The sequence below is a fragment of the Rhizoctonia solani genome, chromosome 12 (assembly GCF_016906535.1).
Source record: "Rhizoctonia solani chromosome 12, complete sequence".
NCBI classification, from domain to species: Eukaryota; Fungi; Basidiomycota; class Agaricomycetes; order Cantharellales; family Ceratobasidiaceae; genus Rhizoctonia; species Rhizoctonia solani.
Genome location: NC_057381.1, coordinates 1722434 through 1748929, shown reverse-complemented (window position 1 = coordinate 1748929; position 26496 = coordinate 1722434). Strand labels below are relative to the sequence as shown.

Genomic DNA, 26496 nt, shown 5'->3' with positions numbered 1-26496 from the left:
CCGTTCTGTACCCCAACCACTTAGATCCAACAAACAAGAGAGCCTCCTGTACTAGTACAAGGGAAATCAGGTGATCGGACTCGCCTTTTGCTGTTAATAATCAAACCAGCGTTGGTCCCACCTAGTACCAAATTACTACAAGGCAGACAGGCCTTAATCGTCCGCATACCCCCGGTCACTGCACCCTCTACCTGCGACCTTAGACAGTCGATCCACCCGCTTGCAGAAAACCTGCTCCACATCACGCCCGCTCACGGCTGCTGATTGGTTGAAAGGACTGTCCAACGCTAGGTTGGTTGAGACAAAGGTTTAGCGTTTGAGTAGTAAAAGCAACCCATAAGTCCTGTTATAGGCACCCTTGGCTACATAGCCCCCACTTCCCCCCACATCGCCCATCATTACCTCCCGCACTCCCTCTTGCGCTTCCTCCCGCGCCTCCCAGCGCACTACTTCTCACCAAGGCCGTTCCTACCCCCATGAAATGGCAACCCGTTCCCGGAGCACCGCTTGTCCCCCGTCCCCTCTTGATCAAGGAGAGTTGGGACCCGCTATTTCGGCAACCACCAATGAGCCAACAAGCCTTGAACCCAAGGTCTATGGGGAAATCTCCCTCAGCCGCACAATCTCCCTCCTCCTGGGATTGCAAAACCAAGTCCTCCGGCTTGAACAGGAACTCAAGGAGCAAAAAGAAGCCACAAAAGAAGCCCAAGACTGGATGGGAGCAGTCAACCAAGCCCTCACTTGCATTGAGGCTAGGGGTGGAACCCCACACACACCAGAAGACCGGAAACCTCCAGCAATTGAGGCCACGCCCAGGCCCCTACCCAAAACCGACCCTCTTCCAGCGCCTAGTGCGCCCCTTGTTGCCCGGGCTAACCCCACAAAGGCTCCCCCCGTCTTTGCACAACCAATGCCTGTCCGAGCTCCCCGCAAGTCCATACTCCCCCTGCACCTACGCCTATCTGGCTCCAATCCCCCCAAGTCCCACAACCAGTGGCCCCTGTAGCCACTTATCAAGCCCTGGTCAAGGTGGACCACCCTGACGCCTATACGGGGAAGATAGGGAACAAAGCCCGCCAATGGCTCACACGGATGTTGGCATGGGTACGTCTGAATCAACGGATGTTCCCCACGGATCAGGAGGTCCTGTTGTTCCTCCTAATGAATATGAAGGACGTAGCAGGAGCCTGGGCTCACCCCCATCTTGATCAACTCGGGTCCCATAGGGCCCTTATCCAAACAGTTGATGAATTTAGGATGGAGTTCTTGGCTGCATTTGGCAACCCCAATGCCACGCGAGCCGCCAAGCGGCAAATCACACAACTCACTCAGACAGGAAGCTGTGCTGAGTACATCACAAAGTTTAGGACCATTGCCATGGACCTAGACTGGAACAACGCCGCCCTTTGTGGGCAATTCGCACGTGGCCTCCATTGGGAGGTCAGCCGCCTCATTGCTACTCAAGAGCGGCGCCCCACAACACTCCTTGAGCTGCAGAACGCGGCTCTGGTCATCGACAACGCCCTCCAAGAGGAACGCGCCAGTCACCCAAGAGGCAATAAGCCTGGCGCCCCCGCCACTACCCCCAACAGGGGGACAAGTACCGGCCAACAGGCCACAAGACCAGGGCGCCTCTCCAACAATCCCAATTTTGTCTCTGAGGAGGAACGGAACCGCCGCCGGGCTGAAGGCCTATGCATCAAGTGCGGCAAATCAGGGCACAAGTTTGCAGAATGCCGCACTGGCTGGAAAGCCACACCCAAGGAGGAAGGCGTCAAGAAAGAAGCCGCCAAGATTGGCAAAGAGTCTGGACCAGAATCGGGAAAAGACTAAGGGGACCTGCTGCCGCGCGCAAGGACCCCAAGGACTCTGGCTTGTGTATTGAATTTTGTAATATATCTAGTAGTAAAATGTCACCCCTCTTCACCATTTTGATCACACCAGAGAAAAAAGCGGAACCCTTAGAAGTCCTGATAGACTCAGGCGCCACCTCTTCTTTCCTTCACCCCCGTACTGCGGAATCACTCCGCCTTCCACTCATAGACCTCCCTTCTCCCCGCACCGTGACTATGCTTGATGGGTTGAGCCCCCAGGCTGGCAAAATTTGGAAGAAGGCTAACCTAACCTTCTCCTTTGATGGCAAATGTATGACCAAGACCTTCTTGATCTGCAACACAGGGTCCCACGCCGCCATCTTGGGATTGAAATGGTTGGATGCCCATAATCCAGAGATCGATTGGAATCAACGCACCCTCTCCTTTCCCCATGCACCACCGGAACATGTAGCCATTGCTGAGGAGGAGGAAGCTGATCAGAACCCCCTTGAAGGAGTCCCTTCCAAATACCATCAATACGCCAAGGTATTTGGAGAGGAGGAATTCAACAAGCTTCCCCCACACCAGCATTACGACATTGGGATTGAACTGACAGAAGAAGGCCCCTTGAACTCTCCGCTATATAGCATGACTGACGCCGAATCCACCACACTCAAAGATTGGCTCAGGGATGAACTCAAGGCAGGCAAGATCCGCCCCAGTAAATCTTCTATCAGCTCCCCTGTAATGTTTGTACCCAAAAAGGATGGGTCCCGCCGTCTAGTTGTTGATTATCGCCGCCTTAACAACCGTACCAAAAAGAACGTCTACCCGCTTCCTTGTCCAGACGACCTCATGGCCCAGCTCTGCGGCGCCAAGGTCTTCACCAAGCTGGACTTACGTTGGGGTTACAACAACGTACGGGTAAAAGAAGGTGACAAATGGAAAACCGCATTCCAAACAAAGTATGGCCTCTACAAATCCCTGGTTATGACCTTTGGCTTAACAAACGCACCTGCCGCCTTTCAGCATTTCATGAACGAGCTATTCAAGGATTTACTGGATGTATGCGTCATTATCTACCTTGATGATATCCTGATATACTCTAAGGATGACGCATTGCATACACAACACGTTCATGAGGTTCTGAGGCAACTAATGGAAAATCAACTGTTCTGCAAGGCATCCAAGTGCACGTTCCACGTCACCTCTGTGGAATACCTAGGGATCATCATCTCAGATAAGGGTTTTAGCCTGGATAAGCTCAAAATCCAGGCGGTACAAGACTGGCCGGTACCTACTAAGGTTAAAGAAGTCCAATTGTTTCTAGGATTTGCCAACTTCCTTTGTTGTTTTGTTGCCAACTTTAGCCACATGGCTAGGCCGTTACATAACCTAGTGAAAAAGGACACACTGTGGAAGTGGGACACCAGGGAACAAGAAGCCTTCCAAGGGTTAAAGGATGCCATCACCAACGCCCCGGTCCTTTGTCACGCTGATCCCTCCAAGCCTTATTTCTTGGAAACAGACGCCTCTGGTGCAGCCTTGGGATCCATACTCAGCCAACGCCAAGAAGACGGCCGCCTGCACCCATTAGGTTTCTTATCGGAGTCATTCAAGGGGGCCAAGCAAAACTATGACACGCACAACAAGGAGCTTCTAGCCATCATCCGCTCCTTTGAGTACTGGTGCATCTTCTTGGAAGGAACACCACAACCAGTCACTGTGTTCACGGACCATTGTAACCTGGAATATTGGAAAGAATCCCGGACATTCAACCGACGCCATGCACAATGGCATTTACTACTTGCCGGATACAATTTCCAGATAGTCTACCGCCCAGGGAAACAGTCAGGAAAACCTGATGCCCTCTCACAACGTGCTGATCATGCTGACATTCCACCTGCGGATCAAACCATGCTCCCGGACCCCGTATTTGCCAACGTTGCCCTAGTGACTCCCAAAAAAGAGCTACAACACCAGATCAAGGCCTCTCTAGACCAGGATGAATCCTTGGAAGAGATCTTACAGTTCCTACAAAATGAGTCCAAGGCACCACCCTCCATTAAACGCGCATTCAAGGATTATGAAATGGAGGCTGGCCTATTGTTTTACCAAGGACGGATTGTAGTACCGGATGTAGGAACCTTAAGGACGGATTTGCTCAGAATCTTCCATGATAGCCCATTGGCGGGCCACCCAGGCAGACAGAGGACTCTAGAGTTAGTATCCAGGACTTACTACTGGCCTGGCATCCGTGCCAACACATACTGGCACGTTGACTCATGTGAAATCTGCCAACGGATTTGGAAACCCAAGTACACGTCGATCCCACCTCAGCCTCTAGAACTCTCATCACACCCGTGGCAACATGTGTCATACAACATGATAGTAGACCTGCCCAAAGACGGAAATTGTGATTCTATCCTGGTCATTGTGGATAGTTTTACCAAGTACGTAATCCTAGTAGAGTGTTCCAAGAAGCTCAAGGCCCCGGAGTTAGCAGACCTATTCCTACGCCATGTATGGAAACGCTACGGCATGCCTGAGAAGACAGTATCAGACCGCGGATGGGTGTTTAATAACAAATTCCTGAAGGCCCTGTACCAACGCCTGGGAATAGACCCCCACTTCTCTTTGGCCTATCATCCTCAAAGCAACGGGCAAACAGAACGTGTGAATCCCATGGTCGAACACTTTTTACGGGCATACTCAGGGGTAAACCAGAAAGACTGGGTCAAGTGGTTACCAATGGCAGAATTTGCCTACAACAACGCAGTACACAGTTCAACAGGCAAATCCCCCTTTAAGGCACTATACGGCTGGGAACCTTCCTTGACTCCAAGTAACGTCCCAACAGACGTCCCTGAGGCAGACAATCTAGCAACCCAGATGGAAGAACAATGGCGGGAAATAGAGGCAGCACTCCGGCAATCAAAGACACGCATGGTGGCCGGAGAAGTAGGAGAACCACTTGAGTTTGAAATCGGGGAAGAAGCCTGGCTAGACGCCAAAAATGTGAAGCTAAAGACCCTTAGTCCAAAGCTAACCAAACTGTCAGAGTCTGACTAATGAAGAATGGGATAAATGCCTAAAGAGGCAGTGCTGGCTTTGGGGATAAGCAGAAGACTGCAACCAACACTTTAGATAGAGAGATTACTTGCCAAATATGGCACAAGACCCCTTAGAATAGAGCAGGAGAGTGGGGAGGGTAGTCAGTAGATTGACAGGAGGTCAAGTTCTGGTCTGAATGCCAGAACTCTCCCTTCATTATATACATCATACAGAACAAGGGAACTGTAAAGTACAAAGGAGAACAATGGAAGACATACTACAAAGGTATGGGTAACTAAGAGAACAATAGAACAATGCAACTAAGGACATATGGTAACTAAGTAACCAGAGGACAAAGCTAACAGGCTAAACAAAGGGACCATTCACATTCCATGTTGATTGCTCTGCCAGGGGAGTCCTTCATGGCCTGTGGTCATGTTGGGAACATCCCTTGGTCCATATAATTCGTAAAATTTAGATAAAAAGATAATAGAATATTAGGGTATCTGTGTTCATGCCTCTTGGGTCATGACACTTCCCCCCCTTCAAGGCCCAGGTGCATCTGAGTGGAGCTGGTGGAATTTGGCAACCTGTTTTGGTGCATTGGCCAAGTGACTTTTGGGTTCCCAGGTGTTCTCTTCTGGTCCATACCCTTTCCACTTGACATAGTACCACAGGTTCCTTCCTTGCTTCCTGGAATCCAAAATCTTCTCCACCACATATTCTTCTTCTCCTGTTTGGGTAATTACAGGAGGCAAAGGTTTGGGTTTGCGCTGGAATTCATCAAAGGGTTCCTTGTGGAGTAGAGCTATGTGGAATACTGGATGGATCTTCATAGATTTTGGAAGTTCCAATTTGTAGCTCTCTTTGCCAATCTTCTCCAAGACTTTGTATGGTCCCAACCTCTTGTGTTCAAGTTTGTGGGAAGGCCTTGAAGTTTTGATATTGCTGCTGTCTAAGAAGACCCTATCACCAGGTTCAAGCTTGATTGCTGCCTTGTGCTTATTATTGTAGTAGAAGGCTTGCTTGTTCTGGGCCATGGTTAATGCAGCTTTGGCTTCCTCCAGGTTTTTCTTCAAGAACTCAGCCAGTTCATCTGCTTGAGGGACTTGGGTAACAGTAATATCCCCAACAGTGAAATCTGGATTGTACCCATAACAGAGGTAAAAAGGAGAGTGTTTGGACCCAGCATGAACCCCATTGTTATATGCAAATTCTGCCAAGGGAAGGAGAGCAACCCAGTCATCTTGCCTATGGCTAAGATAGTGCCTTAGGAAGATTTCAACAAACTGGTTTAACCTCTCACTTTGCCCATCCACTTGGGGTCTGTAGGCTGTTGAGAAGTGTGGTTCTATCCCCAAACGCTTGTATACTTGGCACAGGAATTTGGCATTGAATTGAGGCCCACAATCTGAGATGGTTTTTCTGGGCAGCCCATGGAGTTTCCATATGAAGTTCACAAAGAGATTTGCAACATCAACAGCAGTGGCTTTAGAGGTGGTAGGAATGAAATGGACCATCTTGGATAGTCTATCCACCACTGTGAGTATTGCATCATATCCCTCTGAAATAGGAAGGCCAACAATCAGGTCATATGTAATTTCCTCCCAAGGCTTTCTGGGTAGATCAATAGGTTGGAGTAGCCCCATCTTGGCCTGGTTGGAATGTTTACTTCTGATGCATGAATCACATGCCTGAATGTATTTGGCCACAGATTGCTTCATCCCAGACCAATAATAATGGCGAGACAGCAACTCCATGGTTCTCCACTGTCCTGGATGGCCTGTGGAAGGATTATCATGCCTGCTTTCAAGAACAAGGCGCCTGATTTCTGGCTCATTGGGTACATAAATGCACTGGTGGTAGTAGAGCAACCCATTATCCAGAGACCAGCCTTTAACAGGAATGTTTTCCTCCAAGGACTTCAGGATTTTGGCAACAGTTTTGTCATCAGGCAGTGCATCTCTGATAAGGTCATTGAGGTCACTGTCTGTGAGAATTGAAGAGATAAAAAGCTCTGGTGCAATAAGTGCAGGGGCTTCACCCCCCCCTTTAGCCTCCCCTGTCCTAGACGTCTGAATGGACGTTGAGGGCGCGGGCGCTTGTGGCCGTGTGGAAGTACAGTAAATACCGCGTAAGGCGGCGAGGTCTACCCTACAACGTCTAACTACTAATCTACGATGACCAAGGCCGTATGGGCAATGGCAAACTACGTATACACAGTGGAGTCGACGCTTTAAGGCGTGGTAATACTACTTAGTGATCTGGCTGTAAGGCCTTGTACAAGTGAAGATGCGACAAGAGGTAATCGACCTGGGTGTTACCATGGTTGGTGTGCCTCTTTATATATTCTACAAGCTAGCTAATTACAAATACATTATATCAAATACTGTATCAAATAAGAACCCCGCTCCACAGTTGGCTTTACTCATGCATACGTGTCACTGACGTGTCATAGTGATGTCATCAAGTGGAGGTGGCTACGTGTGCTTAGTAAGCGTGAATGGGGACGTGGCTCGGCGCTTAGCGTATGATGTAAGCGCCGATGTCACGTGACTGAAAATGTTCTCCGATTGCCTTTGTTTAAATTCGAGAAATTGGGAATAAATTCCCTGGTATCGATTGTGTCTACGACACTGCCCCCCTCTAAGGGCCTTGGCAGCGCCAAGGGCCTTCTTTTTCATGTCTTTTTCGTATTTTTCTAAAATTTTTTTGGCGTTTTTTAGGTTTTCTTGGGGTTCCCACGTGTTTTCTTTGGACCCGTATCCCTTCCATTTGACTTGGAAGAACCATTTTCCGTTCCTTTCTTCGGCATCAGTGATTCCCTTGACCTGGTATTCCTCTTCTCCGTCCACGGTGACTGGTGGGGGACGATTTTCAAAGTTACGTTTTTTATCCCTTTTGACCTTAGATAGGAGTCCCACATAGAAGACGTTGTGGATCCTCATGGTTGGGGGAAGCTCTAGACAATAAGCCCGGTCGGAGATTTTTTTGATAACCTTGAAGGGTCCCAGACGTTGTTCCGTTAGTTTGGGACTTAGTGTTTTAAGGTTAACGTTCTTGGCATCCAGCCAAGCTTCTTCTCCAATTTCAAACTCCGTTGGGCTCCCATCTTCTCCGGCTGTCATTTGTTGTTTGGACTGTCGGAGTGCTGATTCCACCTCCCTCCATTGTGCCTCCATTGTTTGGGCCAGGTCGTCTGCTTCCGGGACGTCTGTTGGTACGTTTGATGGGGTTAGGGTAGGTTCCCAGCCATACAGGGCCTTGAAAGGGGTTTTGCCCGTGCTACTATGTACGGCGTTGTTGTATGCAAACTCCGCCATGGGCAGCCATTTTGTCCAGTCCCGTTGGTTGATGCCAGAGTATGCCCTTAGGAAATGTTCGATGGACGGGTTGACCCGTTCAGTTTGGCCATCGCTCTGGGGATGATACGCCAAGGAGTAGTGGGGGTCAATTCCCAGGCGTTTGTACAGCGCCTTCAAGAATTTGTTGTTGAATACCCTCCCTCTATCCGAGACCGTTTTTTCAGGCATGCCGTGTCGTTTCCATACATGTTCCAAGAATAATTCTGCTAGTTCCGGGGCTTTTAGTTTCTTGGAGCATTTGACAAATATCCCGTACTTAGTGAAGCTATCAATGATGACCAGGATCGAGTTGTGATTCCCGTCCTTTGGTAAGTCCACAATCATATTGTAGGAAACATGTTGCCAGGGTCTAGACGGTAGTTCCAGAGGCTGGGGTGGAATAGACGCGTATCTGGGTTTCCTGATCCGTTGACACGTTTCGCATGAGTCTACGTGCCAATACGTGTCACTGCGGATACCCGGCCAGTAGTAACTTCTTGACACCAATTCCAGAGTGCGCTGTCTTCCCGGGTGTCCTGCCAGGGGGCTGTCATGGAAAATGCGGAGCAGATCTGTCCTTAGTGTTCCAACGTCGGGGACTACAATTCGTCCTTGATAGAAAAGTAACCCCGCCTCCATCTTGTAATCCTTGAATGCGCGTTTGATGGATGGCGGTGCCTTGGACTCGTTCTGTAAGAATTGGAGGATTTCTTCTAGCGACTCGTCCTGATCCAGGGACAACTCAATCTGTTGTTGTAATTCCTTTTCTGGTGTGACTAGGGCAACGTTGGCGAATACAGGGTCTGGAAGCATTGTTTGATCGGCAGGAGGGACATCGGCATGATCCAAGCGGCGTGAGAGGGCATCTGGTTTTCCTGACTGTTTCCCTGGGCAATAGACTATCTGGAAATTGTAACCGGCAAGGAGGAGGTGCCATCGTGCGTGGCGGCGGTTGAAGGTTCTAGATTCCTTCCAGTACTCCAGGTTCCAATGATCAGTGAAAACCGTTATGGGGTGCAAGGTACCTTCTAAGAATATGCGCCAGTATTCAAATGATTGGATGATGGCCAGGAGTTCCTTATCGTGGGTGTCATAATTCTGTTCAGCACCCTTGAATGATTCTGACAGGAATCCCAGCGGATGTAGGCGTCCGTCCTCTTGGCGTTGGCTGAGTATGGATCCTAGGGCCGCGCCAGATGCGTCTGTCTCAAGGAAATAAGGTTTGGTAGGGTCGGCGTGGCAGAGTACGGGGGCGTTGGTGATGGCATTCTTTAGGCCTTGGAATGCTTCTTGCTCCTTTGTGTCCCATTTCCAAGGCGTGTCTTTCCTGACTAGGTTGTGTAGCGGCCTAGCCATGTGGCTGAAGTTGGCCACAAAGCGACGAAGGAAATTGGCAAATCCTAGGAACGATTGAACTTCCTTGACCTTAGTGGGTGTTGGCCATTCCTGTACCGCCTGGATCTTGAGCTTATCCAGGCTAAAACCCTTATCCGAGACAATGATTCCCAAGTATTCCACGGAGGTGACGTGGAAGGTGCATTTGGACGCCTTGCAGAATAGTTGATTCTCCATTAGCCGCTTTAGGACCTCATGAACGTGTTGTGTGTGAGCAGCGTCATCCTTGGAATAAATCAGGATGTCATCGAGGTATATGATGACGCATACGTCCAATAAATCTTTGAACAGCTTGTTCATGAAGTGTTGAAATGCGGCGGGGGCGTTGGTGAGACCAAAGGTCATAACTAGGGATTCGTATAGGCCATACTTGGTGCGGAATGCAGTTTTCCATTCATCCCCTTCCTTAACTCGGACGTTGTTGTAACCCCATCTCAAGTCTAATTTAGTGAAAACCTTGGCACCACGGAGCTGGGCCATAAGATCATCTGGACGGGGTAGTGGATAGACGTTTTTCTTGGTCCAGTTGTTAAGGCGGCGGTAGTCGACAACCAGGCGGCGGGAACCATCTTTCTTAGGGACAAACATGACGGGGGAACTGATAGATGATTTGCTGGGACGGATCTTTCCAGATTTGAGCTCGTCCCTGAGCCAATCCTTGAGTGTAGCGGATTTGGCGTTGGTCATACTATACAGAGGCAAATTAAGGGGACCCTCTTCCGTGAGTTCAATTCCTATATCGTAATGCCTGTGAGGAGGAAGCTTGTTGAATTCTTCTTCTCCAAATACCTTGGCGTATTGGTGGTACTTGGAGGGTACTCCTTCTAGAGGGTTTTGGTCAGCTTCTTCCTCCTTGGCAATGGCCACGTGTTCTGGCGGAGTGTGTGGAAAGGAAAGTGTGCGCGCGTTCCAATCTATTTCTGGGTTGTGGGCGTCTAACCATTTTAAACCTAGGATGGCAGCATGACTGCCGGTATTACAGATGAGGAAGGTTTCCGTCATCTTCTTGCCATCATATGTAAAGGTAAGTACTGCCTTTTTCCAGATTTTTCCTGCCTGGGGGCTTGACCCATTGAGCATAGTAACGGTACGGGGTGAAGGGAGGTCTATTAGGGGGAGACGTAATGCCTCGGCGGTGCGTGGATGGAGGAAGGAGGATGTGGCGCCTGAGTCAATCAGGACTTCTAATGTTTCCGCTATCTTTTCTGGTTGGATTGGAATTGTAAAAAGTGGGGCGTGTCTATTGGTACTATTTGATATATTACAAATCTCAGAACAACCAGAATCCTTGGGGTCCTTGCGCGCGGCAGCAGGTACCCTTACTCTTTTCCCAATTGGGATCCAGAGTCTTTGCCAATCTTGGCGGTTTCCTTGGCTTTCCCTTTGTCCTCCTTTGGGGTAGCCTTCCAGCCGGTTCTACACTTGGCAAACTTGTGGCCGGCCCTTCCGCATTTCACACAGAGGCCTTCTGCGCGGCGGCGGTTGCGTTCTTCTTCCGAGACGTAGTTGGGGTTGGAAGAGAGGGGGCCGGTTTTGGTGGCCTGTTGGCCGGTACTCGCCCCCCGGTTGGGGGTGGTAGAGGATTTGGCAGACTTATTACCCTGTTGCGGGTGGCTGGCTCTTTCCTCGCGGAGGGCGTTGTCAATGATGAGGGCAGCATCTTGCAGCTCCCTCAGGGTACGGGGTTGCCTCTCCCTTGTGGCAATCTGTCTTCGGACCTCCCAGTGAAGTCCCTGCGCAAATTGGCCGCGTAGTGCGGCATTGTTCCAATCGAGCTCCATTTGCAGCGTGCGGAACTTAGTAATATATTTGGCACAAGTGCCGGTCTGTGTTAGGGAAGTGATCTTCCGCTCCGCTGCACGGGTTGCATCAGGGTCGCCAAAGGCGGCCAGGAATTCGATTTTGAACTCATCCACGGTCTGGATGAGTGCGCGATGGGACCCCAATTGGTCCAAGTGGGGATGGGCCCAGGCCCCTGCTGCTTCCTCCATATTCATGAGAAGGAAGCTGAGGACCTCCAAGTCCAAGGGGAACTGCCTCTGGTTGAGGCAAACCCAGGCCAACATGCGGGTTAGCCATTGCTTGGCCTCCGAGCCTATCTTGCCTTTGAAGGCATCTGGGTGGTCCACCTTTACAGTGGAGGGGGCTGGAGGCTGCGCCGGGGTAATGACAGGCGCTGGTGGAGGTCCTTGGGCTGGAGCCGGTCCAGAAGGGAAGGAAGAGGAGGGATAGGGGTTAAACAGGGTGAGGGGGTCGCGCCTAGGGGCCCCTGTGGAGAAGATGGGGGCTGGAGCCCCGAGGGATGGTTGAGTCTTGCCAAAAGGCTTGACTTTGGGCGCGGCCCTGGGAGTTTCCTTGACCGCGGGGGGTTTTCGTTCTTCTGGGGTGTGGGGGCCCCGGGATTGCTGGAGTTGGGCAAGCCCATCCTTGACAGTATCGACCGCTTGTGAGATGTTCTCGACATTGGTCCGAACCTCTCGGCTAACTTTGGCTTGCTCCGAGAGGGTCCGCTCGATGCGGTCAACCTGGGATTGGAGTCCCCAGAGGAGGCGGATGACCCGCTCGAGAGATACTTCGCCGAGCTCAGGGGAGGCTGGCGGAAGGAAGGGTCCCAGCTCTCCCTGATCGATAGGGGAGCGGGCTCAAGAGGGTGGCCGGGAGCGGGTTGCCATAGGATGTGTGGGGTAGGACCGGCCAGCGTGGGTGGATGCCCGGGAGGAAGAACAAGGGGGAGTGCGGGAGGTAATGGTGGAAGGTATGGGGTACTAGTGTGCCTATATCAGGACTTATGAGCGCTTTATTGTATGTGTACGCTAAACCCTTGCCTCAACCGGCCTAGCGTTGGACAGTTCTTACCCTGATCAACTGCCGTGGACGGGCGTGATGCGGGGCAGTGCTTCTGCAAGCGGGTGGATTGGCTGTCTAGGGTCGCTAACGAATGGTGCGGCGACCGGTGGTATGCGGACGATTAGAACCCGTTAGCCTTATAGCAATTTGGTACTAGGTGGGGACAACGCTGGTTTGATTATTGACAGCGAAAGGCGATCCCGATCACCTGATTTCCCTCGTGCTAGTACTAGGGGCCTTCTTGTTGTTGGACTGAGTGGGTGTGCTGGTGGGCACGGTTTGCAACCAACTTAAGGTTGATTACCTAGTGTCCTAGACGTCTGAATGGACGTCGAGGGCGCGGGCGCTTGTGGCCGTGTGGAAGTACAGTAAATACCGCGTAAGGCGGCAAGGTCTACCCTACGACATCTAACTACTAATCTACAATGACCAAGGCCGTATGGGCGATGGCAAACTACGTATATACAGTGGAGTTGACGCTTTAAGGCGTGGTAATACTACTTAGTGATCTGGCTGTAAGGCCTCGTACAAGTGAAGATGCGACAAGAGGTAATCGACCTGGGTGTTACCATGGTCGGTGTGCCTCTTTATATATTCTACAAGCTAGCTAATTACAAATACATTATATCAAATACTGTATCAAATAAGAACCCCGCTCCACAGTTGGCTTTACTCATGCATACGTGTCACTGACGTGTCATAGTGATGTCATCAAGTGGAGGTGGCTACGTGTGCTTAGTAAGCGTGAATGGGGACGTGGCTCGGCGCTTAGCGTATGATGTAAGCGCCGATGTCACGTGACTGAAAATGTTCTCTGATTGCCTTCGTTTAAATTCGAGAAATTGGGAATAAATTCCCTGGTATCGATTGTGTCTACAACATCCCCTTTCAGGTCTTCTCTCCTGGAAAGGATATCAGCTTTTTTGTTTTGGGAGCCAGGCCTGTAAACAATTCTGTAGTTATAGTCTGCCAAAAATCCCATCCATCTAGCCTGACGCCTGTTAAGTTCCCTCTTTGTTTGGAAATATTCCAGGTTTTTGTGATCTGTGAGGACTTTGACAGGGATTTCAGAGCCTTCCAAAAGGTGTCTCCATTCCTTCAATGCTCTAATCACTGCAAGCAACTCTTTGTCATAGATGTCATAGTTGCATTCTGCAGGTGATAGGCTCTTTGAAAGGAAGGCCACAGGATGGAGTTTGTCATCTCCACCTTTTTGGCTAAGGATTGCACCAGTTGCATAATCTGATGCATCACACTCAAGGAAGAACTCTTTTGAAACATCAGGCTGAATGAGGACAGGGGATTCAATCAGAGCTCTTTTTAGGTTGTCAAAAGACTCCTGCTGTTCAGCACCCCACTTCCAAGGGTTCTCCTTGCGCAACAGTTGATAGAGTGGATATGCAAGCTTGGAGAAGTTCATAATGAACCGCCTGTAGAAGTTGACAAAACCTAAGAACTCTTGAACCCCTTTAACTGTCTGGGGTGTTGCCCAATCAACAGCTTTGGAGATTTTTTCAGGGTCTGCACATACCCCTTCCCCATTGGCTATGATTCCCAAGTAGTGTACTTGATCCTGGAAGAACCTGCATTTCTCAAGCTGACAGTACAACTTGTGCTTCTGTAGCCTTTTGAGAACTTCCCTGACATGGGTAACATGTTCTTCTCTGGATTTGGAGAAAATAAGGATATCATCCAAGTACACTATCACATAGACATCTAAGATGTCCCTCAGGATATCATTCATGAAATGCTGGAAGGTAGCTGGGGCATTGCACAGCCCAAAGGGCATAACCAGGTATTCAAAAAGGCCATATTTAGTCTTGAATGCTGTTTTCCATTCATCTCCTTCCTTAATTCTGACAAGGTTATATCCAGATTTAAGGTCTAGAGCAGTAAAGCACTTTGCACCCCTTAACTTCTCAATGAGATTGGAAATCAAAGGAAGGGGGTAAGAGTTCTTGACTGTGTTGGCATTCAGTGCACGGTAGTCAATGCACATCCTCCTTTTGCCATTCTTTTTGGGAACAAAGATCACAGGAGAGCTGTAATGGGATTTTGAGGGCCTGATAAGGCCTTGGTCCAGCTGTTCCTTTAAGATCCTCTTGAGTTCCTCATCATCAGAAGGTCTAAGGGGATAGACAGGTCCTTTAACCTGTTTGGTTTGATCTTGGAGGACTATCTCCAAGTCATAGGAGCAATGAGGAGGCAACTCTGTCACCTTGTCCTCAGAAAATACCTCTGCATAGTCACAGAGTTCCTCTGGGATGCCTTCAAGTGAATAATCCACAGCACCTCCAGGATCCCTAGGGATACTTTCAAGAGCCTCATAAGGAGCCTCAGCACCTCCTAGGTCTTCTGGTACACTTTCAAGGTGGTTGGCAGTCCCACCAGTGTTTCCCAGGATAATATGAGAAGAAGAAAAACAAGTTGTACTACAGTATACAGAGTTAAACATTACACGCTTGGTAGTCCATTCTATAGTTGGGTTGTGTAACTTGAGCCAAGACATTCCTAAAACAATTGAGTGTCTACCTATGTCTGCTACATTACATTTCAAAACCTCTTTATAGCTACCTATAAAAAATTCAAAAGTACATTCAAACTCAACCAAACCAGAGCTGATATCACGACCATCAATGACCTTTAATGACCTAGGAATTGACTTCCTGACCAAGGGTATATGATATTGGTCAATAAGATTTTATGGATGAAACAGGATGAAGCTCCTGAGTCAATCATAGCCCACCCATAGAATGGTTTCATCTGGGTGGTGCTTTTCTTGTTGGGGGCACTAATACTTGGAAATGCAGAGTAGTAAATATTGAGTGGAGAGATGTTATTTACAGAAAAGATCTCCAAATTGTCCAAGTTTTTAATTCCCTCTGAGACATGGTGCCTTTTCATGTTCAGAGGTCCCCATTTTCCGACTCATTCTCAGATAGATGGGCTTCATAGCCAGAGTATGTATTAGAAGGACATTGGCTAGCATAGTGTCCCTTTCCTCCACAGGTAGAGCATACAATAGGTTTTTTGCCCTTTCCTGCAGAGTCAAGATCCATAGGGCTTGGTCCAGAGTTGGAAGATTTTGGCTGGACTGGAGAGGGGTCTACAGGATGTGAGTCCTTTTTGAGACTTTTGAAGCTACTCTCAACCACAGTGCCATCATTCCACTTCACAGTAGGAATAGACATGCCCTTTGCATTTTTGCCAATTTTTGAAATGGTGCCTTTCCTTGCTTTTCCATCTGGTCCAATCATGTACACTTTATCCCCAACAGTGAGTTTATCCCTGGTCACATTGCCCAAGGCTCCTGTTGACAATGTAGTGCCACTTTTGGAACCAGAGGAGTTGGTCTGGCCCTTGTGTTGTGCCTGGAACTGTTCTAGGCGCTGGTCAATCTTCAGAGCTTTATCAGCAAGGTTCTCTAAGGAAACATTGCTGGCATTATGGTCATAGTCCTGAGCCATAAGCATCTCCTTGATTTTGAGAGACAGGCCATCATAGAAAAAGTCCCTTAGGGATATGTCATTATACCCTAGGTTCTGGGAGTAGGTTTGGAAGTCCTTGTAGTAATCTTGAACAGACTTGGTTTGCTTTAGGGTCTTGAATTTAGCCCTATAGTTCTCAGTCTTGTTCTGGACATTCCACCTTGCATTGAACTGCAACCAGAACCCATTGATACTGTGGAGCCAAGCCACTGGGTGATTATTGACCACATCCTCTTCTAAGTAGGGTTCAAGCCACTCATGAGCTTTACCCTCCAGGCAAGAGATAATAAAAGCTATCTGTTCCTCAACTGAGGCTTGGGGATATGAAACCCTCAGATAGTGAGAGACAGCCACCCTAAATGAAACTGCTTTGTCTTTGTTACTACCATCAAACTTCTCTGGTAGGTTAAGCTTGGGCCTCCTGGACCCAGAGCCTGAGCCTGAACCAGAACCTTGAGGGGCACCAGCCAGAGCAGAGATAATATTCTCCAGGGCTTTGACTTGCCCTTCCATCTGGGTGATGCCACCATCATGGTTTTGAAGAGAGTTGTTGGCAGTAGCAAGATCAGCAGTGTTATTGTGGATCTGACCAATTGCTACCTGCAAATTATGATTAACAGCCATGATTAAGGTTTTCAAGGCTGTGAGGGTCTGAGACACCTCTGCAGGTAATGAAGGTGCAATGGAAACAGAATCAGGATCCACAGTAACAAAGAGATTTTGGCTGCTCATGATGAAAGTGGAAAAATAAAAAGAAGAAGAAATAAAAGGTAGAAAAGAGTAGAAAGGTTACAGGAGTTCTATACTACTGAAAGTGCTATACTACTAAAAACTATCCTAAAAATGTTCAAAAAACTATACTAAAAATTCCTGCTCTAGGCGCTAAAACTTTGCTCCACACCTAGCCTTGGACAGCCCCTGCAACTAATCAACAGCTATGGACAAGCGTGATATAGAAGTGGGTGTTCTGCAAGCGGGTGTTTTGCTGACTAAGTTTGCAAGGCAGTAGGTGAATGTATCCACCTGTCAGGTTGGTGATTCCTAGTCTATAGCCCTATAGTAATCCAGGTACTGCTTAGTCCCTCAGGGTCTTTGATTATTACACCCCTATGACCTTCAGCTATTCCCCAGGTACTGGTACCACAGATGGTCTCAATCCCCTAAGACTATAGTGCCCACTAAGCTGGCCCACCAATAGTCCTAGTTAAGCAATACTGGGGCAAATGCGTCACCCAGTAGAGTATTATATGCTAGCACTAACAAGAGCACTGCACAGAGCCAAGAACTTGACCTAATGTCAGAGTCTGACTAATGAAGAATGGGATAAATGCCTAAAGAGGCAGTGCTGGCTTTGGGGATAAGCAGAAGACTGCAACCAACACTTTAGATAGAGAGATTACTTGCCAAATATGGCACAAGACCCCTTAGAATAGAGCAGGAGAGTGGGGAGGGTAGTCAGTAGATTGACAGGAGGTCAAGTTCTGGTCTGAATGCCAGAACTCTCCCTTCATTATATACATCATACAGAACAAGGGAACTGTAAAGTACAAAGGAGAACAATGGAAGACATACTACAAAGGTATGGGTAACTAAGAGAACAATAGAACAATGCAACTAAGGACATATGGTAACTAAGTAACCAGAGGACAAAGCTAACAGGCTAAACAAAGGGACCATTCACATTCCATGTTGATTGCTCTGCCAGGGGAGTCCTTCATGGCCTGTGGTCATGTTGGGAACATCCCTTGGTCCATATAATTCGTAAAATTTAGATAAAAAGATAATAGAATATTAGGGTATCTGTGTTCATGCCTCTTGGGTCATGACACAAACAACGCCTAGGCCCCTTCAAAGTAACCAAGAAAATCTCCAACAGAGCATACCGCCTAGAACTTCCGCCCACAATGAGAATCCACAACGTTTTCTACGTGGGTCTTCTGTCAAAGGTCAAAAGGGACAAAAAGCGCAACTTTGAGAACCAGCCACCACCTGTCACTGTGGATGGAGAAGAAGAATACAAGGTTGAAGGGATCACAGACATGGAAGAAAGGAACGGGAAGTGGTTTTTCAGGGTAAAATGGAAAGGCTATGGATCAGAAGAGAATACCTGGGAACCAAGGGAGAACCTCAAAAACGCCGAAAAAATCCTAGAAAAATTTGAAAAAGAAATGAAAAAGAAGGCCCTCGGCGCTGCCAAGGCCCTTAGAGGGGGGGCAGTGTCGTAGACACAGTCGATACCAGGGAATTTATTCCCATTTTCTCAAATTTAAACAAAGGCAAACAGACAACATTTTCAATCACGTGACTTTGGCGCTTATATCATACGCTAAGCGCCAAGCCACGTCCCCATCCGCGCTTACCTCAGCATACGTAACCACCTCCACCTGATGACATCACTATGACACGTCAGTGACACATATGCATGAGTAAGGCCGACTGCGGATTGGGGTTCTTATTGGTTATAGTATTGCATATATTGTATTTGTAATTAGTTCACCCTTGTAATATATAAGAAGGCCAACCAACCATGGTAACACCCAGGTTGATTACCTTAGGTCCAGTAAACACTTAGTTACTTAGTTTTAGGTTGCCTTAAGCAACTTCCTTGTTGTACTTAGCTAGCTCACCATTGCCCTTACAGGCTTGGTCACCGTAGTATAGTTGGTTGTCGTTGTAGGTAGCTTGCCCACCGCCTTAAGCGGTTTTTACTTAGTCTTACCCGGCCGCAAGCGCCCGCCTCCTCGACGTCCTTACAGACGTCTAGGACAAAGATATCATAGTTTCTTTCAGCAGGTGCTAGGGATTTTGATAGGAATGCAACCGGGTGTAATTTATCATCACTGCCCTTTTGATTAAGGACAGCGCCCGTTGCAAAATCAGAGGCGTCACACTCAAGGAAAAACTCCTTGTATGGATTGGGTTGGATTAAGACAGGGGATTCAATGAGAGCCTGTTCAAGAGCTTTAAAAGACACTTCTTGGCGTTCACCCCACTCCCAAGGTATATTCTTTTGGAGTAGTTGGTATAAGGGTTGTGCCAATTTTGAGAAGTTATGTATGAAGCGTCTATAGAAATTTATAAAGCCCAAAAACTCTTGAACCCCTTTGACAGAGCGCGGTGTTGCCCAATCAACCGCTTGAGTGATTTTCTTGGGATCTGCTTTCACTCCTTCACCATTGGCAATGACACCAAGGTAATCTACTTCAGATGCATAGAAATTACACTTCTCCAGGTTACAGTAGCATGCATTGTCTTGCAGCCTTTTCAGTACCTCTTGGAGATGTTTTGTGTGTAATTCCCTGCTTTCTGAGAATATTAGGATGTTGTCTAGATATACTACTACATAGACGTCCAATATGTCCCTAAATATCTCATTCATGAAGTGCTGAAATGCAGCAGGAGCGTTGCATAACCCAAAGGGCATGACTAGGTATTCAAACAGGCCATATTTGGTTTTAAACGCAGTCTTCCATTCATCACCTTCCTTTATCCGGACCAAGTTATATCCAGATTTCAGGTCAATGGTGGAAAAGTATTTTGCGCCCCTTAGTTTCTCAATGAGAGACTGTATTAGAGGTAGAGGGTACGCATTCTTGACTGTATTTGCATTTAGGGATCTATAATCCACAACCATACGCCTTTTCCCATTTTTCTTGTTGACAAAGTGAACTGGGGAACCATATTTGGACTTGGATGGGCAAATCAATCCTTTGTCCAATTGTTCTTTAAGGAGTTTTCTAAGTTCCTCATCATCAGATGCCTTCAAGGGGTATACCATAGCCTTAACAGGTTTATCAGGATCGATTAAATCAATCCCTAAATCAAAAGGACGGTGCGGCGGCAGTTCCGTCACCTTCATGTCCTCAGAAAATACCTCCGCAAAATTGCGCAGTTCTACTGGGATACTTTCAAGTGGAGAATCCACAGTACCTCCAGTTTCCCTAGGGATGCCTTCAAGAGGTTCAATTACCTCAACACCTCCTAAGTCTTCTGGTATGCCTTCAAGGTGGTTAGAAGTCCCACCGACATTTCCCAGGATAGAATTAGAAACAGAAAGACAAGTGTTGTTACAATATTGAGAATTAAAAGTAATACGCTTATTAGGCCAGTCTATAGTAGGGTTGTGTAACTTGAGCCAGGACATTCCAAGGACTATGCTATGTTTACCTATATCAGCTATGTTACATTTCAGAACCTCTTTATGACTACCTAATTCTAAAGTAAATATACATTCTGAATCTACCAAACCAGAACTAATGTCTCTTCCATCAATCACTTTAAGGCAATGTGGTACAGACTTTTTTGTAGTAGGTATACCATATTGTTTGATCAAGTCCTTGTGTATAAAGCAAGATGATGCACCTGAATCAATCATAGCCCATCCAAAGAAGGGCTTCATTTTCTTGGTAACCTTAGGGTTGGGAACTTGTTGAACGCAAGATGCTTGAAAATATATTTAAAGGAGATATATTATTTACAGAAAAGATTTCCAAGCTATCTAAATGTCCATTATTTCCCTCTGATACACTGTTCCCATTAGTGTTCAGAGGTCCCCATTTTCCAACTCATCCTCAGAGATATGGGCCTCATGGCCAGAGTAGGATTTGGAGGGGCATTGGTTGGCATAGTGTCCCCTACCTCCACATGTTGCGCATATAATTGGTTTTTTGCCTTTAGATGAGGCAGAGTCTAAGTCCATTGGTGAGGGACCAGAGTTGCGCAAGGAGGAGGAGGAAGTCTTGGGAGCAGTGGAAGAGGTGGCAGTGGCAGGGTGGTTATCCTTTTTAAGAGATTTAAAGGTAACATCCATGGTGGTGCCATCATTCCATTTGACAATTGGAACTGCTATTCCCTTGGCATTTTGGCCAACCTTTTGTAGAACCCCCTTCTTAGCCTTTCCATCCACAATTGCATACACCTGTTCCCCAACAGACAGTTTATCCCTGGGCGCTCCCTGGGCTGCTGCTGACGTAGAAGTGCTGGATTTGCTTCCAGATTGGTTTGAAGAGGAAGAGGGACCCTTGTGTCATAACCCATATCTGGAAAGGTTATTACCATATATATCCACTGTCAAAGATATATATAGTATATGTGATGTACAGTGATATATGAATATATATTGCTGGGGGACGTTGCACTCCCCCCGCCCCCCTAGCCACGGGCCAATGTTAATGGAGCCTGCGGGCAAGGTCTGAATAATATATTATTATAGAAGAGATTATGTCATCCCCCCCCCCACCTCAAATCCGTAGTAGTTTAGTATAGTATTTGATAAAGGACTGGAGGGGGGGAGGTCATGTGACCCTGGTGGACTGTCAGTCTCTAAGTCATGAGCCCTTAGAGTAATGACAGTTCTGACTGCATATATGTGAGTATATGCGGCCTTCTAAAGACTGTGGAATATCCTATTAGTAGGTGGCTTGGTCAGGAGACATGCCAGCAAAGGCATGGGTCATGACATTGCCCCCCTTTTAAGCACAAGTCTAGGGGACCTAGATCTGTGCAAAATAAGAGGAAAGCTACCTCTAACAGGATACCAGCACTGAATGGACAGAAAAAAAATTTCCCATTTTTGACAGTAATTGGCCAACAGTCATTGGCCAACTACACATGGTTCATCTTGATAGTCCATCCTCCATAGCCTTTAGTTGAAAGTAGTGACATGGTTGTAACTCTCCTCTTGACCTTGGAGTAGTTACCACCCTGTAACCCTACTTTCTTCTCTCTACTCTATCCCCCTTTTAGTGCAAGTTTTAGGGGACCTGAAATTGCACTTATTGAAAATGACTTGACCAATTTTCAATCAAATGCTGTTTGTTCAATATTTGCAGTCATTCATCACTGCCTTCTTCCCTCCCAGGGTTCAAGTAAGGCTAGCTGGAATTGAACCAGACTTATAGAGCTAGACCAAGAGCCTTACTGATCCTGAAGCAGATAAAAGATCATGAAGTAGGAGAGGTAAAGCTAGCTGGGGATGATCCAGCCTTTTAGCAGACCACACACTCTACCATCCCCACCATGATCTAAGGAAGTACCAATATTTGCAGCCATTTAGAGACTGTCTTCTTCCCTCCCAGGGTCCAAGTAAGGCTAGCTGGAATTGAACCAGACTTATAGAGCTAGACCAAGAGCCTTACTGACCCAAAGCAGATGAAAGACCATGAAATAGGAGAGGTAAAGCTAGCTGGGGATGATCCAGCCTTTTAGCAGACCACACACTCTACCCTCCCTACCATGGTCCAAGGAAGTACTGATCAAACTGATGGAAAGGGTGCTTAACCATATGTCTGTGTGCTAGAGGTGAAGATCAATCCTCTCAAGTAGTCTTGAAGCAAGAGTTGACTGATAGGTAAGAAAGACTTCTTCCTTATAATGGAAAAGTTGTTGATCATTGAGTATAAGTAGATATGTCAATAGGTAAGGTTAGCTGGAATTGAACCAAGCTCTCCCCTCTCCAAGAACCTTATTATTCCTATGACCTAGATAGAGGGGGGACCCTAAACCCCCTCAGAAAGAGTAAGAAGTAGTACTCAATGTTGTAGACTCAGTCCCTTCTGAGTAAGTAGTATGATCTTGACCTATGCTGACTTGGGAAAGGTATGATTACTAGTTAGATATATGGTTGATTAAGCAAGGATAAGGGAATGGAAGCTGGACCAAAAGCATTCCATTGCCTGAAGGAGACCTTAATGTTCTGACATCATGATAGAGAGAGTTCATGATATCAAATGTTTACTCATGTTTACACACAATGGTCATGTGATTACCAATAAATGGTCACAAGTTCACACATTAAGGGAGCATGCCTTCCTGGACCTATCTAAGTTTTTGGGTTCAAAGACAGGGGGGAAAAACAAGCTGGTTTTTTAAGCAGCTGTCCCCACCCCTTTATATACCTGGGCTTCACTTGGGTCTATATACATATTTCAAATTGCAGCACAGCCTCAAGAAGCAGTATGAGTCAAAGAAGCATCAGGGTCTTCTTTGATTAGCCAATCAGAAAGCAGTAAAAGAACCGGTGAAAAGAAGTTCCGGTGGAGGAGATACTATATTTGGAAGGAGTTGGAAGAAAAGAAGCTCCAGAACCTTCTAGAAGGATGAGTCATCCACATGGTGTGCACAGCCACACTCCAATATGACTCATCCAAATTTCCTTTTATGGTAATCCTATTCCCCAATCCGGCCCAGGATAGCCGGTCACCCGCACAGCCACAATCACATGACAGTGGCATTACCATGACAAATGGGACATTATTTGAAATGGCATATTTGGTCATGTGATGTGGCTGTGTCAAATCAAATTCATGACTAATCCATCTTTGTCAGCATCAATTACATAATCATCAATTACATAATCTGTGATGACTGAGCATGATTGGATTTGTCATGGTTGATTTGTCATCTTCCCAAAAGGGAAGGTGGACTTCCTTATTTGGTAACTCCTCAGTCAATACCTTCTTGACCTAGGTATTTCCTGTTTTGGCAGGAGAGTTACCATTTAAGGTAATCCAAGTACCAAGGGGTTGACCTTCATTCTTCATATATATGATGCATCATTGATGTAGGGGCATTAGTCATCCCCACATCCCCTATAGGCAATACATATACACATATATATATATATACTGGGTATAGGTAAGCAGCTTGTTTTCAATGTCATAACCCATATCTGGAAAGGTTATTACCATATATATCCACTGTCAAAGATATATAGTATATGTGATGTACAGTGATATATGAATAATATATATTGCTGGGGGACGTTGCACTCCCCCCGCCCCCCTAGCCGCGGGCCAATGTTAATGGAGCCTGCGGGCAAGGTCTGAATAATATATTATTATAGAAGAGATTATGTCATCCCCCCCCCCACCTCAAATCCGTAGTAGTTTAGTATAGTATTTGATAAAGGACTGGAGGGGGGGAGGTCATGTGACCCTGGTGGACTGTCAGTCTCTAAGTCATGAGCCCTTAGAGTAATGACAGTTCTGACTGCATATATGTGAGTATATGCGGCCTTCTAAAGACTGTGGAATATCCTATTAGTAGGTGGCTTGGTCAGGAGACATGCCAGCAAAGGCATGGGTCATGACACCTTGTGCTGGGCTGCAAACTGCTCTAGGCATTGATCCACTTTAAGGGCCTTCTCTGCAAGAGTTGCAAGAGTTACAGAGGCATCTGCATGGTCATAATCTTGAACCATGAGAGTTTCCTTAATTTTGTGGGATAAGCCATCATAGAACATATCCCTGAGAGAGGGGTCGTTGTAACCAAGACCTTGAGAATAGGTCTGGAAGTCCTTGTAATAATCTTGGACTCCCTTGGTTTGTTTGAGGGTGCGCAGCTTGGCGCAGAAGTTCTCAGTCCTATTTTGGACATTCCAGCGTGCATTGAATTGCAGCCAGAAGGCATCCAAATTGTGGAGCCAAGAAACAGGGTTCCCTTTAACAACATCCTCTTCCAGGTAGGGCTCAAGCCACTCATGGGCCTTGCCATCCAGGCAGGAGATAATAAAGGCGATTTGCTCATCCACCGTTGAGCCAGGATATGAGATCCTGAGATAATGAGAAACAGCAACTCTGAAGGAGATTGCCTTATTTTTGTCTGACCCATCAAATTTGTCTGGTGTTGCAAGTTTAGGAGCCTTGGTAGCCAAGGCAAGGGAGGAACCAGAAGCAGCAGCGGTGCCAATTTTGGCAATATCAGCCCCTAGTTTAACAATGAGGGCGTCAAGGTTGGTGATGCTACTATCATGGTTGTTGAGGGTAGCCTGAGTGGTGCCAATGTCTGTATGGTGGGCAGCCGCTTGTCCTATGACCAAGGATAGATTTTGGTTCATAGCCAGGAGGAGGTTTTTGATCTCCTGGGCCCACGCAGGTATCTCCTGGATATTGGTGGGGACTGACAGCGCATTGGGGTTGGCATGCACATAGGTGGAAGGTTGGGTAGACATGGTGGAGAAGGAGGGATATGATAGATACTAAGTAGCGTCCTTGCTAAATAAGGCAACTTCACTACTAGTTTAGGAATAAGGGGAGGCTAGATGATTGGCCCCACTAAGCTCACAGTTTATTCTTTGCGCTAATCACTGTCTCAATACCTAGCGTTGAATGCTCCTTACAACTGATCAACAAGCCTTGGATGGGCGTGATACAGAGGCAGGTTTTGCACAAGCAGGTCTTTGACTGTCTGTGACGCAGAAGAAGTTGTGGCAGACTTTTGGGTGGACGTTTGCAATGCTAGCCGTGTAACAATAACCCCCTAGTGCAACAATCACCAGTTTTGACTATTATCTGGCTATGCTGGATCACTGGTTCTTGATGGGTTGTGCCAGTACTAACACCCTAGTTGTCCACAAGGGTTGGTGATGAAGAACTCAACCTAATGTCAGAGCCAACAACTACCAAGAGGTAAACCTAACTAGCTATTGCCTAATATAGGACTTATCAGCAAGTAGGGCCTAACAATGCTCAAGGGCAATTGCCAGGAAAGGGTAGGACAAGACCTAATACAGTTAAGTGCACTATGCTATAAAGATAGCAGGGCTAAAGACCTTTGACAGGGACTGGTATGCTCTCAGGCAATACTCTTAATTGTATGTCTTAGGGTAGGTAGTGGTGGAAGGGATAAGAGGTTGAGTTCTGAGGCTTAAGGCTCTCAGAACCCTCCTTATATATTCACAGAGAAGGGGAAGAGTAATTACATGTACAAACATCATAACAAAGATAAGGTCACATGACCAGAGATAAGAAAACAAGATCACATGACTAAAGGTCATGTGATGGGATTACATAATAAGCGCTCAGCGCCTAAATAACATAAAGATGCATATATCCATAAATCTTCATGAAAATAGCGCATATATTCACTATTTCTTCGACTTAGTGGATTCTAAGGTGGTCACGCCTCTAGGGCATGACAGGTATTGGTAGATGGATCTGATTATGTGACAATGCGTGCATATAGGGCAATTTGCTCCAATTCTGAGATATATTCTCAACCTGAAAGATTCAATCCAGACCGTTTTATGGACCCTGCCACTCCCGACCCTCCAGCCTTTGGTTTTGGGAGACAGCAAGCATAATCCCTATCTAAATTGATGCCAACACTCAATTCCTAGTAGAATCTGCCTGGGTCAGCAATTTGCTAATGCATCCTTGTTCCTGGCTATTGCCACAATGTTGTCTGTCTTTGACATCAAACCTGCAAAGGATGAACAAGGAAACAATATTATTCCTGACACAAAACTGAATGGAAATTCACTTGTTAGGTAATTAATTCTTAAAGTATTTGTTCAAATTTGTGTACTAACTAGCAAAAGGTTCCCACTTCCTTTCCAATGCTCTATTAGACTGCGCTCCAATGGGAAGCAAGCACTTTTATCCTAACGTTGAAAGCTTGGGATGCCAACAATGGATCTAAAGGCCATCCATACTGTACGCTTTTATCACGTTTGTACTAAGGTTCCAGTTTGCAGTGTATTATTGTTTTAATGGAGTACTTATGCGGGAAGGACAATATTCAATTGGCAACCAAGCAAGAAGTCATGCAAATAGG

General features: G+C 46.9%; 8 protein-coding genes across 8 annotated transcripts; 3 read left to right on the top strand and 5 right to left on the bottom strand.

Moving 5' to 3' along the window:
• Positions 1 to 481: 481 nt before the first annotated feature.
• On the top strand, positions 482 to 1833 carry RhiXN_11793 (Retrotransposable element Tf2 protein; the record flags this gene model as incomplete). Its single annotated transcript, XM_043331608.1, has 2 exons — positions 482 to 851; positions 887 to 1833. 2 exons carry the CDS (start codon positions 482 to 484, stop codon positions 1831 to 1833), a joined length of 1317 nt encoding a protein of 438 aa, XP_043185118.1.
• A 77-nt stretch (positions 1834 to 1910) lies between these two features.
• On the top strand, positions 1911 to 4886 carry RhiXN_11792 (Retrotransposable element Tf2 protein; the record flags this gene model as incomplete). The annotated part of the gene is made up of 1 exon (XM_043331607.1): positions 1911 to 4886. The coding sequence occupies one exon, from the start codon at positions 1911 to 1913 to the stop codon at positions 4884 to 4886; it is 2976 nt and encodes a 991-aa protein (XP_043185117.1).
• Positions 4887 to 5413: 527 nt separating this feature from the next.
• RhiXN_11791 (Retrotransposable element Tf2 protein) lies at positions 5414 to 14909 on the bottom strand (the record flags this gene model as incomplete). The annotated part of the gene is made up of 4 exons (XM_043331606.1): positions 5414 to 6930; positions 7501 to 10856; positions 10931 to 12228; positions 13569 to 14909. 4 exons carry the CDS (start codon positions 14907 to 14909, stop codon positions 5414 to 5416), a joined length of 7512 nt encoding a protein of 2503 aa, XP_043185116.1.
• Positions 14910 to 15360: 451 nt separating this feature from the next.
• RhiXN_11790 (Transposon Tf2-7 polyprotein) lies at positions 15361 to 16674 on the bottom strand (the record flags this gene model as incomplete). Its single annotated transcript, XM_043331605.1, has 1 exon — positions 15361 to 16674. One exon carries the CDS (start codon positions 16672 to 16674, stop codon positions 15361 to 15363), a length of 1314 nt encoding a protein of 437 aa, XP_043185115.1.
• Positions 16675 to 17846: 1172 nt separating this feature from the next.
• RhiXN_11789 (uncharacterized protein) lies at positions 17847 to 18167 on the top strand (the record flags this gene model as incomplete). The annotated part of the gene is made up of 1 exon (XM_043331604.1): positions 17847 to 18167. One exon carries the CDS (start codon positions 17847 to 17849, stop codon positions 18165 to 18167), a length of 321 nt encoding a protein of 106 aa, XP_043185114.1.
• Positions 18168 to 18534: 367 nt separating this feature from the next.
• On the bottom strand, positions 18535 to 20086 carry RhiXN_11788 (Transposon Tf2-1 polyprotein; the record flags this gene model as incomplete). Its single annotated transcript, XM_043331603.1, has 2 exons — positions 18535 to 18635; positions 18697 to 20086. 2 exons carry the CDS (start codon positions 20084 to 20086, stop codon positions 18535 to 18537), a joined length of 1491 nt encoding a protein of 496 aa, XP_043185113.1.
• A 399-nt stretch (positions 20087 to 20485) lies between these two features.
• On the bottom strand, positions 20486 to 20972 carry RhiXN_11787 (Transposon Tf2-1 polyprotein; the record flags this gene model as incomplete). The annotated part of the gene is made up of 2 exons (XM_043331602.1): positions 20486 to 20860; positions 20913 to 20972. 2 exons carry the CDS (start codon positions 20970 to 20972, stop codon positions 20486 to 20488), a joined length of 435 nt encoding a protein of 144 aa, XP_043185112.1.
• A 3053-nt stretch (positions 20973 to 24025) lies between these two features.
• RhiXN_11786 (Retrotransposon gag protein) lies at positions 24026 to 24892 on the bottom strand (the record flags this gene model as incomplete). The annotated part of the gene is made up of 1 exon (XM_043331601.1): positions 24026 to 24892. The coding sequence occupies one exon, from the start codon at positions 24890 to 24892 to the stop codon at positions 24026 to 24028; it is 867 nt and encodes a 288-aa protein (XP_043185111.1).
• Between the last annotated feature and the right edge of the window lie 1604 nt (positions 24893 to 26496).